Here is a 15,359-nt window from a genome sequence, read left to right on the forward strand (position 1 = left end):
CAGAGGGAACTGGGTGGGGGATGGGTAAAATAGATGATGAGGATTAAGGAGAGTACTTGTGGTGAGCACCAGGTGATATATGAAAATTGTGAATCACTATATTATACACCTAAAATTAATATTACATTATATGCTAACTAAAAATTAGATAAAAACTTTAATTAATTAAAAAATAACACATGTCTGCCAGCTTCCCTATAGGAGGGAGTCAGCATGAAGTTTTGTTTTCATTTTATAATTTAGCAAAAACAAAGCACCAACTATCAACCATAGAGTCTTGAAAGAATAGTATCTACATAACATAAATGTAACCCTCTTAACTCCAAAATTTTATTCAAATAGGCAGATTATACTGCCATTTTCTCTCTAAAATCCACTGGAAGAAACTTACACCTTTTCCTCCTGGGGAAATGATTTGTGATAAGCATAAAACATTTCATTAACTATAGCATAGGAAAATAATATCAAATGTCATAATTAATTATGAAATGATCAAATATACAACTTACTAGGATCAAAGAGCAAAGATAACAAGCACCTTAGATTTATGTAATATTTTATCATTTCAAAGCACTTTCATATAGGTTATTTTAATTCATAGCCATATGATGCTTTAAAACTTGTATGTGTTTACAACCCCTCCTAACCTGTATTTCTGCAAGGGCTCAAATGGTCATGCCTCTGTTCTTGGCAGAAACCTTCTAGAGTGCCCCATTCTTAACTCATACAACATCCATAGTCTTATGAAGATTAAAATTTTAAACTTCTTTTTTTAACTCAAGGTAAGAGAGGTAAAATTAAAATAGAAATTACTTAGCATTAATCTCTTGAGAGTACCAGATTGCCATTAATGAGGGGTTATTAAACTTTCAAACAAAAAAAGTTTGAAAAATTACTTCATTTTCATTTTCATCTTATCAGCCTTGTGAGTGCCTGCCTTCTTCAGGTCAAAGGACTTTTCCCAAGAGAATAGTTTAGGTGTCAGAAAAAATACTCCTCTTTATTTTTACTTGCATCTTCTTTGTGGCTTCAGAACAGGGGATTGCTTTGTAGTCTTGGCTCTACTATAACCTACCTAATAGTCTTTTCACTAAAATGAGGGAGTTGACTAAAACAATCTCTCAGATCTGTGCTAATTTTAGTTCTCTAATTCTTTTCAGTAATACTTTCCTTTTACAGCATTTTGTTCATTAGTCTTCTCTTGGCCTCACTATTCAGAAGAGATTTTTTTGACATGAAAACATTATTGCCGTGTTTGCTATAAAGTCCTGAATCTTACCACAAGGGATGTGATTATGTTATTAATGCTAATAATTACAATTAATAATAATGATACTGCCATTTTTAATGCTTACCAAGCGCCATGAAATCTATACACATAATCTCAATAGGACAATCCTGTGAGGTATAGATTGTTACTATTTTTCATAGTGAAAAAGCTAAAGCTTAGAATTTAATTACCCAAAATGCAAACTATAGCCATACTATTCATAAGATATCCTATTTTCAGAATGTCAGGACACGTTTTTACACTCCAGTTCACAGGGCAGAACTGTCAAGGTAGTGGGAGGCATGGATGAGCTCATCTATGATTTATATGCATTTTTCAAAATCTTCACATAAATTCAATATGAACTCATTTTCTTCTGCAAAAGAAAACTCCTTATAAAAGAAGATAAATTTGAAATTCTCATGCCTTTCATGGTAAAATGAAAGCATGCACAGGTAAATTCAAAATAATATTTTCTGGAACCAGCAATGTAGAAACTCACTATTATGAATGGAATGGTGGAGTTCTAGAAACCAGAAACAAAAAGACTTACTGCTGAAAATTTAGGCATTTGTTTTTGGTATTCTAGATGAGACAAATAGAAAACATGTGTGAGTATAACTTAACACTCACACATAGTCTGTAGAGCAAAAAATATTTTGAAAATATTATGCAAATTATATATGTGTGTGTGTGTGTGTGTATATATATATATATATATGATATGAACAGCAGAGCGCAATGGGTTTGAATTTGAATTTCTCCTTCCTTGAAAATAGTGTTGCTTAAAAAATAGATATATTGTTATTGCCATTGTAGATAATGCATCTTCTCAAAATAAAAACCAAAGGCATACAGTACAGTGAAAACTTCCCCCAAATACAGATAATTCTTGTCTCAACTGTCTATTCCAGTATACTCTTCTGTATACATGCCCTGTCAATTATGAGACTTTCTATCTTGTCTGGTGGGAACAAACTCAATTCCTGACCTGGATGAGCATCGGGCAGGCACACCTAGACCTTCTGGATAGTCCTTATCTTGTTCTTGGGTAGTGTTCTCACATGTATGCACTTATCATTACATTATTCAGCTGATTTCTCAAGGGAACCCCTTGCAGTATTAAAATATTACAATAAGTATTTTTACTATTGTATTCCTTTATATGGATGCTTTATTTCACACACATAACTGGCAACCTATGGACAAAACCTCTCTAGAACTTGGCTGTTGCTTGACATGTCTTGTGTTGACTCTCATACTGTTTTATTTAATTCTACTTATCAATTAAATTCAGATTTCCAGACTTTCTAATTCTAGTCAAGAGGGAATAATGGACTTGAGATACCTTCCCACACAAAAAACCAAAAAGTGGACAAAGTGAATGGTTTTTAATATACTGGAGATATGCCAAGAAAGGACAGTGATCCCAAGGAAACAAAAAACAAATAAGGTGAGCCTTATGATTACTTCGGTTAACTGCCTTGAGGTGGTTTTCAGGTCACTGTGCAAGGAGAAGGAACTCAGGTGGAGTCCACTGGACTCTGAGTGAAAAACACAGAGCCAAAATCCAGGAAGACCAAGGCAGCTATAGGCCACAGGCATAATGTCAAAAAGAACTGAACAGAAGGAAAAGTTTGACAATCTGCAGAGGGTTCCTCTTGAGTAATCAAGTAAGTCATGATAAGACATATTGAAACCACTCAAGGCCCAGGTAAGAGGCATCAAAAGAATTACAAATAACAGTACCCAGCACTGACCAACACCAGAAATAGCGCTTGTTACTACCTGGAAGACTTAAAAAATTTATTATTCATGAGTCAGGGGGGAAACTACACAGTAGAGTCTTGCTTCAGTATTGAGGAATAATTAGCCCAAAGTTGAGCACTATTTCATTTCAACTTAACAAATTCTAAAAGCAACATCCAAAAAAAAAACCCCAAACTGTTTCCATGTAACTTAATTATTTTTTACAGCAAAGCTCAGAAATATTTATAGGATGCCAGAAATATCCATCAACCAGCAAGGTAATTTTTGCAATCTGGCATCCTATATAAAGTTACCAGGCATGTGAAGCAGCAGGAAAATATGACACATAATGAAGAGAAAAATCTATCAGGCACAACTTACTAAGAATGGACAGAGATGTTAGAATTGGCAGTCAAGGACATCAAAACAGTTTTAAGTTGTGCATGTGTTAAAAAGTGAAGTAGAGAAAGACAATTTAAAGGGAATAAGAAGTGAATATTTTCAAAAAGCACATGTGATAAAGGACTATTATCCAAAACTTCAAAGACTTTTAAAACTCAGTAATTAGAAAAAAAAACACCTCTTCTTTAAAAATTCTTATAAAAACCTCACCAAAGAAGATATACAGAAGGCAAATAAGCATTTGAAAGAATGCTGCATATCATAAGTCATCAGAGAAATGACAGTGAATACAATATACCACGATGCACCTATCATAATGGCCAAAGCCTGGAACACAAACAATACCAAATGCTAAAGAAGATTCAGATGAACAGGAACCGTCATTCATTGCTGGTGGGAATGCAAAATGGTACACCCACTTTAAAAGACAGTTTGCTGGTTTTCTTACAAAACTAAACATATTCTAACCATACAATCCAGCAATTATGCCTCTTGGCATTTGCTCAAAGGAATTGAAAACTTATGTTCACACCAAAACTTGCATATGAAAGTTTATAGCAGCTTTATTCTTAATTGCCAAAATTTGGAAGCAACCAAGATGTTCCTCAGTAGGTCAACAGATAAATAAACTGTGACACAGCTAGACAATGGAATAAAATTCAGTGCTAAAAAGAAATGAACTATCAAACCATATAAAAGACATGGAGGAAATTTAATGTCTATTACTAAGAGAAAAAAGCCAACATGAAAAGGTTACATACTGTGTGATTCCAACCCTTTGACGTTCTTCAAAAGACAAAACTATGGAGACAGTAAAAAGATCACTGGTTGTCTGGAATTCTGGGATAAAGGGGGGTGAATAGTTGGAATAGGTGCAATAGGGGGATGAAGAGGATTTTTAACGTAAAGTACTCTAGAATTAGACTATTTTTCCAAGAGTTAGTTGCTCTAAGTTTGCCATAATCCTGTCCTTTTTTGTTGCTCTTATCCTGCTTGATTCATTATTTTACTGCTTTCGAAACTTGAAATTATGACTGTCAATTGATTTTTGCCTTCTGTTAACAAATGAAGGAATATAAAAATGGTTCCTTCTATCAGTGTGAAGGGAGGAACCATCCAAACTCATTCTATAGCACCCACTTTTATTTAGTCCCAACAAACTTCCCAAGTCTATTTCTGAACATTTCCCTCATCAGCCCATATACACAAGAAGAGCTTTTCATTTCTTACTCACTATTGCCTATATTCCCAAACAAGCTGGAGGTGTTAAGTTCACCTACTTAGCATGTTAACAAGATCCATGTTTAAACCATCAGCACAGAAAGGAGGAAAGAAAATGAAATGACTGTCCTTAAATTCAGGGTTAGGAATTTTCATTTCTACCAAATGCTAAGTGGAAGTAATTTTATGTCTCTAGAAAGAAAAGAACCCATGTCAGAAAAATAACTTTTTGCTGTTTAGTGTAAAATATAAGACGCTTAAAAATAAATGAACTCTCAGATAATGAGAGGTTGTAAAAGTTATCATCAACCATTTCATCATGGTGTAGGTGGGATGGGCCAAATCCTGCCCAAATCTATTGCCTTTAGACATAAATCTTCAGACGTCAAAATATTGGTCAATCAAGCCAGTAAATTCCTCATTGAGTTGGGTCAACCCAAGTTACAAAATTATTTATTCCTTTTTCTCCTGTAAAGTCACCCCAACCATGCCACCTTTTGTTTGAAATACTCTTTTTACTCACTTGCTTCCAAAGATAAAGAATAAAGAATATAAGAGTATTAAGTGACTTCATAACAATCTTTTTATATTTTTTGCATAGGTAGTATGAGATACTTATTGCTTCTATATTTAGCATGCCTCTACTAAATTTATTCCCAAATGCATTAACAAGCATAATATTTTCACACTATGTACTTACAAATAAAACTTCTCATCCCATACTGGATTCAAGTTTCCAAAAATGGTTTTAGTTCTTCTTTTGTTCTTTCCAACTTGAACAGTAACATATGGGTCACTAGACCCTGTTTTGTCTTTTGCCTGCAAGCCTTGTGCAGAAACCACTGAAATAAGCCAAAATGGACATTTTAATATAAAGATTTCCTCAAACAAAAAAAGGGACTATTTATAATGAAGCATTTTCTAACACATTGTACACTGGGTTTACAGATGCACGTCCAGTGCTTCTATTATGAACATTAGGACTTAAAAAGATATTTAATGTAATAATTAAAATGCTAAGTATTAAAACCTTCCTTGAATATTTGCTTTTGCTTGTAATTAATATTAACTATATACATACACTTTCATATACACATCAGCTATATACTTATATATAGATTACTGCATACACACAGAGAAATAATGATGCACATACAGTATGCAAAAGTTTATCCAACATAATCCAAATGTCCGTAATTTAAACTCTACTTCTATTTATGAGCTTGCTGTTACTATTTTTTTAAGTTTGTTTATTTATTTTGAGACATACAGCATGAGTGTGGAAGGGGTGGAGGGAGAGGGAGAGAGAGAATCCCAAACAGGCTCTGCACTGTCAGCAGAAAGCCTGATTTGGGGCTTGATCTCATAAACCATGAGATTGTTACCTGAACCCAAACCAAGAGTCATATCACTCCAAGTTTGCTATCACTATTGATCAAGTCAACCTAGTAAATAAAAAGCTTCTTTATCTTATAAGTGCCATATGAGTAAGTTAAGATGCTTGGTAAACATTAACACAACATGCATGCGCTTGTTGTTAATGTTGTAAGCAACTTCAGGAGTTCATATTTTCAGACATCACTAAGCTCAAATTGCCTTGACTCTAGGATCAATTGTTTGAGGGGTATCGATCACGGATTAAGTAAAATAATGTGTGTTTTCTCATTAAGAAAAACTGACTAAAGAGATTTTTAGCTACTCTTGTAATTTATCAGTGGCAGACAGCTACAAAGCTAATCTCTTGGAAATTGTAGCACATTGATGAGTCTATTGTAAAAGACGACCTTCTTCCTCTGGAAGAACTTTTGATTAGAACAACCAACAGACTGAAATTACTTCAATCATCTAGTATATATATGAGAACTTTGAAATACAACTACACTGGTCAATACTGACAAGAAAGAAAAATTCTACTTACCTTACCTATTATTCTTATTATTAGCAGTGATTTCTAAGACATGTGAAAATCTCAGTGTGGAATCAAAATTTTAAAGATAACTACTTTTACCTGTAATGGTTATTTTTGCTGACCACTTAGATGTCCCATCCAGTACACTCTGCTTGGCCGCTTTTGTGTACTGCACAAAATCTTCTTTAGAAATCTGAAACATTTCCTGAATTACTTCAAACACCTCTGGCCTGTTTTTCTCCCTAATCTTCATTCTTTCTTTCATAGCTGTAATGATGGTCTGTGTCTTGTCTTCGGCACCATGCTTAGAACTCTTTTCTGCTGCTCCTATAATGGAAAAATCAATGGTGATGTACATGTATGTAAAGTTACTTTGTGATAGCCCGAGGGAGGGAGAAAAAGAAGGAATATGAGAATGAATAAATGCTTTAGTTTTAAGGAGAGATCAGGACAAGATCAGGACAAATATTGCTGGACAATATTCAGAACTAGTCTTTTGAGTTAATGGCAAATAAATGGGCTTGCATGATTCCCAGTATTTTTCTGTTGTTATTTGATGAAATCAGGGGTTGTAGAAATATGTCATTTAAATTTTCTTTTTTTTAAAATGTTTTTATTTATTTTTGAGACAGAGAGAGAGACAGAGCAGAGCAGGAGACGGGCAGAGAGAGAGGGAGACACAGAATCCGAAGCAGGTTCCAGGCTCTGAGCTGTCCGCACAGAGCCCGACGCGGGGCTCGAACTCACGGACCGTGAGATCATGACCTGAGCTGAAGTCAGACGCCCAACTGACTGAGACACCCAGGCGCCCCAAAATTTTCAAAACAAACAGAATGTACACAATAATATTATATACTCCACATATATACCACCCACAAATGTGAGAAATAGATTGTATATGTAAGGCAAGTGTCATTCAAAAATCAGAATTTCAAATACTTGTGTGCAAAGTTCTTACTTTTAATGATGGAATTTATCATAATTGAGTGCTTAAATTCTTCTTATAAAATAAACACCACCACTCTCTCTTATATATTGAAATATAGTGTAAGATTTTACTTGGAACTAAATTGGAAACCACTGGGCTAGGTGATCTCTAAATACCTGACAGACCACAGGCTTGAACTCTCATTCTGTGATATGGCCACACTTGTCAACAGGCTGAATTATTTCTACTTAAAACCCTTTTTGATTTCTAGTACTTTGGTGATTGGTCTCAACTTTCTGGGCATTTTTATTTATAACGCCAATGCTTTTGGCAGTGAAGGATTTCCAAAAGTCAGTTCTTGGGTCCCTCACATTCTCCAACTACCAGCTAGATACTCTCAATGTTCTGTGTTGCCTGTGGGTTGCACAATATTATACAACAGGTAAACAGCAAACCATGATTCCAACTCTGATGGTTCCTTAGTGAGAATGAAATGAGAATGCAAAACCCCAGGTACCAATACTGCAGGAACAGCCGCTGCTGAAACCAAGTATTTTTTGGATCAGAACAACTGAGATGTTGTGAAAAGAATAAAAACAAAACAAAACAAAACTCATGTTCATAGCTAGCAACAATTCCAATTTTCATCTAAATGACTGTATTATCCAACTTACATTTTTTTGAAATATTATATTCCTGAAATAGGCATACTAATATCTAGTGAAATGTTTAGAGACTAAGTGGTATAATTTAATTTTTAAAAAAAATTTAATGTTTACTTTTGAGAGAGAGAGAGAGACAGAGAGAGAGAGAGAGAGAGAGAGAGAGAGAGGAGGAGGAGGGTCAGAGAGAGAGGAGGACACAGAATCCAAAGCAGGCTCCAGGCTCTGAGCTGTCAGCACAGAGTCAGATGCAGGGCTCAAACTCATGAACTTTGATATCAGGATCTGAACCGAAGTCAGACACTTAACAGACTGAGCCGTCCGGGCATCCCTAAATGGGATAATTTATCTGCACCATTTCTACCACAAAGGATAGCTTCAGTAATGTTCTTTGAATATAAGTCTTTGCATGTTAAGCCCAATTTAAGCATAGAATCTAAGACAAAGACGAAGAGGTCAGCTGTTAACTTTCCTTATAATAAATTCATAACCAATTTAACAGGAGTACTTTAGTGAAAAACTCCATTTATTTAAAAGTATAACATTTGTTTCCTAATGTGGAAAAAATACATTCATAATAACCAAGATGTAATTAGAGAAAGTTAAAGGGATGAATATTTTAATGATAGAAAGAGCATATTCCCTGTCTTTATCATTAAAAAACAAAATAAACCTTTGAGTCTTAAACCACATTAAAAAATACTAAAAATGAAAGCATTGCATTTAAGGTAATTTGAAAGGACATTATAAATGTCCCAGTCATCTGTTTAAACAGGCGCTGGAACAGCTACACATTAGTAGATTACACATCCTTAAACAATTAACCATGCTTGTAATTTATCAGTAATGATTTAACTGCACAGTGCATTATTCTTATACAATGAAATTAGTTTAGGCTACATTTAATAGTTCCAGCTACCCAAGAGGCATATTGTACTTCAAGTACTGAAATATTCATTAAATAGAAAGACAGTGGAGGCTTGAAAAAGTTACCGCAAGATTCAAAGTACCCCAAAAGTTTGGTATGTGACAGCCATCCTAAGAATGAATGTTCAACAGGTTAAAAGTGTCATAAAACGTAACTCTCCTCCAATTTCTAAGTAACTATTATGTTTTGGCTATTAGTGTTCCCAAAAGACTATAGGAAAAAAAAAGTGTTAACGTTCTTGAGAGTTAAGTATATTTTAAATTATTTCTCTAAATTCAGGAAGAGCCAGCTGACCACTACCCACAAAATAATGCCCATTCAAGCAATAAGTGCCAAATTCAAAGGTAGAATATCAAGAAATTTTTTATCTAAAGGAATCAAATTTCTAAACTCAACAACTGCCTCTTGAATTTTTTTTAAAGAATTAAATTAGGTAAACTTGACAATTATCTGTGAAATCCTTCACCAATGCCCTTGATGTTGGAATAGAACACTGTAATACGTAGAAAAGAGACCAGTCATAAACTTTGAAACCACTATTCTAGGGAGAGCATAGGATCAGAGACTTCTATTTAAACCTTTTCTCTGTTATTCCTAGAAAAGATATGTGGAATTTTAAAACTTCTACTTTCACTCTTACATGTTTGGTCTGAGGGAAATGATTCAACTTAAGTCTATCTACTTTGGCCATATAAAGACAAATCTGTAATTAATTTTTGTCACTGATCTACAAGTACTTTACATTGCCCTACTGTTTTTCAAACCCACATATCTCCTCTGAGTTTTCTAATGAAACTGTTTCTGAAATAGCTGCGATTTGCCATTAATTTCTAACCCTTTAGGTCTATTGTTTTCATTCAGACTTAGTCTGCTTATCTCAAAGTCATCAGATATAAACAAATTTGCATTTATAGGACTCTTCCTTCAAAGTGTATTATAGAAGGTCTGGTAGCTGCACAGAAATACAGTAAATAATATGTCAACAAAGGATGAACCGTAAATGAGATCAAAAGAGATAATGTACAGGAAAGCACTTTATAAAGTGTAATACATTATCCAAATGGAATGCATCATTGTTACTTTTTTAATTTTTTTTTAACGTTTATTTATTTTTGAGACAGAGACAGAGCATGAACAGGGGAGGGGCAGAGAGAGAGGGAGACACAGAATCAGAAGCAGGCTCCAGGCTCTGAGCCATCAGCCCAGAGCCCTACATGGGGCTCGAACTCATGGACCGCGAGATCGTTACCTGAGCTGAAGTCAGACGCTCAACCGACTGAGCCACCCAGGCGCCCCCATCATTGTTACTTTTAAAAACACTTAATTGACAAACCAGACGATACAATTATGCACAACAAAACTGCAAGAGAATTCATCCTTAGACAGAGGCAAACTTATCCCACATGGTTTCCTTCTACAAAATTTAAAGGGACAGCAAATCAGAACCGTTACTTGTCTCTATAATTTTTATTACCCAAAACATATAAATTTCATGTGAAATTCACAATTTTACCACCTTTACACAGCAATTGATAATTTCAGTGTTTCTTTCAGATACATACATATAATGACTGCAATATTCTCTCTTGGTCTCAATCTCTTCTCTTTCTTATTTTTCTCAATAGCTATTACAAAACATTTCTACTTTCTTCAAGTCACTTACCTCACTCCACTAACCTCCATTCTCAATGTATGATTTTATCTCTTCCTTAACAGAAATAGGGGCTTCCCTAACACAGTGGTCACATTTTCCCCTCCCCTATGGGAAAACAACAACAACAAAAGCAACAACAAAACAAAACCTGACCTGTAATGTTAGCAGATTTCTGTGGTGTAAATACTCCTACCACAGCTGATTTCAAGCCACTACCTTGCAAAATTCTTAACTATTTATCATCACTGACCCAATTCCCTGTGTATTCATTTATCTTACATGCTAGCCTATAAGGCCAATCTCAACTAAATATGTATTCCAAGTATCACGCATGCTGCTTACAAAATAGGATACAGTCAAAAAATAGAGAAGACAGAATATTTCTTGGGGAAACCTAAAATGATTGCCATATTGAGTACTTAATTTGGCTACAGGTTCAATTTTATGTGTTAGGAATTTTGTATACACTCTTACCCTGAGGTCATGATTCTGGAAGAAACAAAAATAAATTCAGTGTAAAATGTTATGTGTGCTGTGGAATCTTACGAAGAGACAAAATACACTGGGCATTTGGCTTCAGGTTTGGAATTTTCAGAAAACAAAGGCTATGTGCCCATCACTAGAAAGCAGCAATTGGTTGGCCTATATACCTCATGCACTTATAGTGAGCATAAAACAAGGGCATAAGTCCAGATATAAATGGAAGAAATACAACAAGGAAATCACTTTTAAATAAGGCAAAGGAGCAGAGTGGCTTGTGATGCTCGTATGCTAGAAGAAGGCAGACACGTGTGAATCCTGACTTGCCACTTACTACCCATTTGCAATTGGGCTACTTTTTCTCTGTAAACCTTAGTTTTCTCATCTGAAAAACAAAAGGAAATAATAGTATCTTTCTTAACAGGGTCATGGTAAGGATTAAATGAAATAATGTTTAAGTTTCAATTCTAATAATTAAGCAAGTATAACATCTAGATGTCACAAGGTGAAGATACAAATACTAATTAAAGAATTATACATTAAAATGGAATTTGGGGGTTTTAGCTATATGATTACTTGGCCTGTGAAACAACTTGTAAAGTCTCCCCATGAACAGTGCCATACCCAATATGAGCCATGTGCTAAATGCTCTGTAACTATTTGCTTGATTGGAGCCAATGAAGCACTTAAAGATTTAAGAAAATTTAAAGTTCAGAGAAACAAAAAGATATTATTATTACAATATTTTTATTTTTCATATCCAAAAATGTTTACCTGCATTTGAAGCTGGTGAACTCAGAGTAGGCAGGTGATTAATATGCATGAAATGCATGCAGGTGGTCTGATACTGAGGTGGTTCTCTAGGAGTCCCTAACATAAGAAACTTCATAGTTTTTCTTTCCTTTCCCAGTATAATCCTGTAGGTGGCCTGCTCATGGTGCTTCTGGTTTTCTTTCCCATGAAATCATGTAGGTGGGCACTTGGCTGGTGGCTAGTATTTTCTATCTTTTCTCTTCAGCGGCTTTACATCCAAGATAATCTTAACCCTCCTCTTTTAATATGCCTTGAATCTTTCCAAGGAGAAGACCCACAACACCCCTAGTCTTCAAATCAGCCGTAACCTCTACTCTTAATCAAAGCCACATACTCCACTCTATTTCGCAAACACAACACAGGACTGACATTTAACAGAAGAATAATTGGAAGATCACAGAGCTACTGGGAGATCATCATCTCCCACTCTCATTGGTGCCCCATCGCTGACAACGGGAGAATGTGGGCAGGGGGGGTCCCCTTTCATGGAACTGCCACCATCCATAAAGTAATTTTACTTTATTGAGCTTGGGCCCAAAACCAAAATTCAGCCTTTCTTCCCTGCCCCCACCCCCAACTTCTACCATATTCAATAGTACCATTATTGGTGAATGCAAACTTGTAGAACAAGTCCAGAAAGATTTGCATATTAAAGATGATAAAATCAGGAAGGCTCACTCAAAATTGTGTGTCAAAGCTACTACATTTCATGAGATTCATTTATTATTTACTTATTCATTTATTTATTTTAGAGAGAAAGAGAGCAGGAACAGGGGAGAAGACTAGTGGGGACAGGGGAGGGAGAATATTAAGTGGCTCGGCACTGAGCATGGATGAGGGGGCTCAATCCCAGGACTCTGGCTGGGATCATGACCTGAGCCCAAATCAATACTCAAACGCCCAACTACCTGAACCATCCAGGCTCTCCTCATGAGCATTGTTTCGATACTAACTTTCTAGAATTTTTCCAGTTACTGCAGCATCACAAATTACATAGATCAGGGTTAAAACTAAGAAAAAAAGAAAAAAGTCCTCAATTTCAAAAGTCTCTTTACTATGTAAGGAAAAGAAGAAATCAAGGGAGAGATAGAGCAAAGACCTTTTTTGTTCTTATCACCCTTAGTAACAGATTTTTCTCATGTCTCTGTCAAAAAAAAGAAAAAAAGGAAAAGGAAAACAAAGACAATATTAAACACAAGATTTCTTTCTATTTCTCTTTTCTTAAATAGCCTTTGAAATGAAGTTGGCTGACGCAGCTAGTTCACAATGTTGCTGGAAGCTGGTCTGGCACTCAAAGCTAGGCCATGTTGTTCTCCCATTGGACACGAGCAAACTCACAGGACACCAACTTCATACACGGTCACTCTGTGACAGTGTTAATGTGAGACAAACAAGGCCATCTCACAAGTTTGTCTAAGCACAAAGGAAAACAAGGTCACTGTACAGATCACAAAATACCAAACATTCTTTCTCGTAATGAGTAACCACTGTTTCTTTGCTAAGTACAGCGATTAGACTAGACGCACTCTTGTCTATCCTGCTTGGAGATAAGGTTTTTTAACCCACATAATCATAGAATTGTCCGCATTTCAAGACAACAACTGATCCAGAGCAATGTCTGCTTTCTAATAGCCTCTTACTGAGATGCCCTATTGTTTATCCTGATGCGTATTCTCCATTGCAGCAATGGATAATAAAGTGAACTTTTAAAACTACAGACATGTTTCTGGTGGTGTTCAGCCGAAGAGCGTTAGCCAGTATTATTAACTCTTTTCACATATGTAGAAAGTGATGCTCAGAGAATTTTGAAAAATTCTGGTAGCAGCAAGAATAAAAGCCAGATCTTTCTCAAGTAACTCAGGACTATGAAATATAGATATAGATATGGATATACAGATATCCATTGCTTCTGTTATGTTGAACATATGGCATCATATAAGGCTTATTTACCATTTTTATCTCCCTACAGCAGCCTACCCCACACTTGAAAATGCTCCATTATTAGTTTATTCCTTGAGGTTCATGACCGTTGTGTGAAAGTAACTCAACTACTAGTTCCACTTTTACCCATGTTAATTTATTATTTTCTCTTTAGTGTTGCTGAAAAGTCAATGCAGTAGGTATGTTGTGATTGGTGTATACTCCAAGCTTATGTGTTAGCCACAGTGGACCTGCCTTGAGTCATCATCATGATGTGAAGCCAACATCAGGGCAGCATAGTTTGCCTAAAAGTCAGGGGTACTATATGGGAGAGTGGAAAAGCACCAAAAATAAAATTCAACAACATTCCATTTTTCCCTTAGTACAAACTTTGTGTATTTCTTTACAAATTAAGTCAGATTATGAGGCTGGGAATTTAGAGACCTGGGTTCTAACCCTATCTATAATATCTATTTGATTCTTTTTGGACAAGAAACTGGACTGCGTCAATTCAGTAAGATCAGGAGACTGGGTTCTCCAATCCACTGATCTCAAAGGCTCCCCTAACCATCTGTGATTCTATGGAAGAATGATCTTTAAACCATAACATGCTATTTCTTACTACAGTTCCCATGCCCTCATTTGTTGTTTAACCAACATTTATTGGCATCTAACTATGCTAAAACATGTACTAGGTTCTGGAGACATAAAAAAAAAATCTCCACCCTAGAGCAGTGGATACACAGAATCCTACTTCTAAGCCTCCTAAGTACTCATTAAAGAAGGGCACTTCTTGGAATGAGCACTGGGTGCCACATGTAAGAGGTGAATCATGGGGTTCTACTCCTGAAACCAAGACTACATTGTATGTTAACTAAGTTGAATTTAAAGATAGATAGATAGATAGATAGATAGATAGATAGATAAAAGAGTAGAAGGTTAAAAGATTCCAAGATATATGTTCAAATCCACTCATGTAAGTTTTTGAAAATATGCTTGAATCCAGGGACAGCAGTGGTTATGTTCTCTTGAGCTCTGAAAGCCCAGAATAAAGCTCCCACCCACAGTAGCTATTTAGTATATATAAATAAATGTCTTAAGATATCACAGTTGCAAAATGTGGTAATACGAATACAAAAGAAACAGAATCAATATCTAGTTTGCAGAAAGGAGTGTCCTAGCCAAATTTTGTTAATGCTATCAATTTGCAATGGCTAACAGAACACAGAAGCTTAATATCATGTCAGTGGAAAACACACAGAATGAAAGATCATCTCACAAGATGCTAGTTTCCTGAACTTTTGGCAAAATATTTTCTGTACTTATGCAGGTACTTATATTTTCCAGTTAAGAATTAAAATTAGGCAGAATACTTATTCCATAGGACTTTGGGATTCCTTCTTTGGAGATGTGAAAAGAAGTA

The 15,359-nt window shown here is 35.4% G+C and overlaps 1 protein-coding gene across 1 annotated transcript in view; it reads right to left on the reverse strand.

The window, feature by feature from the left end:
- The window catches only part of UNC13C (unc-13 homolog C), a 569,448-nt gene that overhangs the window by 327,292 nt on the left and 226,797 nt on the right, over positions 1-15,359 (reverse strand). The window contains exons 7-8 of the mRNA XM_042988813.1: positions 6,651-6,878; positions 5,343-5,484 (exon numbers count right to left, since the gene is read on the reverse strand). Of these exons, the coding sequence (XP_042844747.1) occupies positions 5,343-5,484; positions 6,651-6,878 (370 nt within the window). The remainder of the gene's footprint in view (positions 1-5,342; positions 5,485-6,650; positions 6,879-15,359) is intronic.

The sequence above is a fragment of the Panthera tigris genome, chromosome B3 (assembly GCF_018350195.1).
Source record: "Panthera tigris isolate Pti1 chromosome B3, P.tigris_Pti1_mat1.1, whole genome shotgun sequence".
NCBI lineage: Eukaryota > Metazoa > Chordata > Mammalia > Carnivora > Felidae > Panthera > Panthera tigris.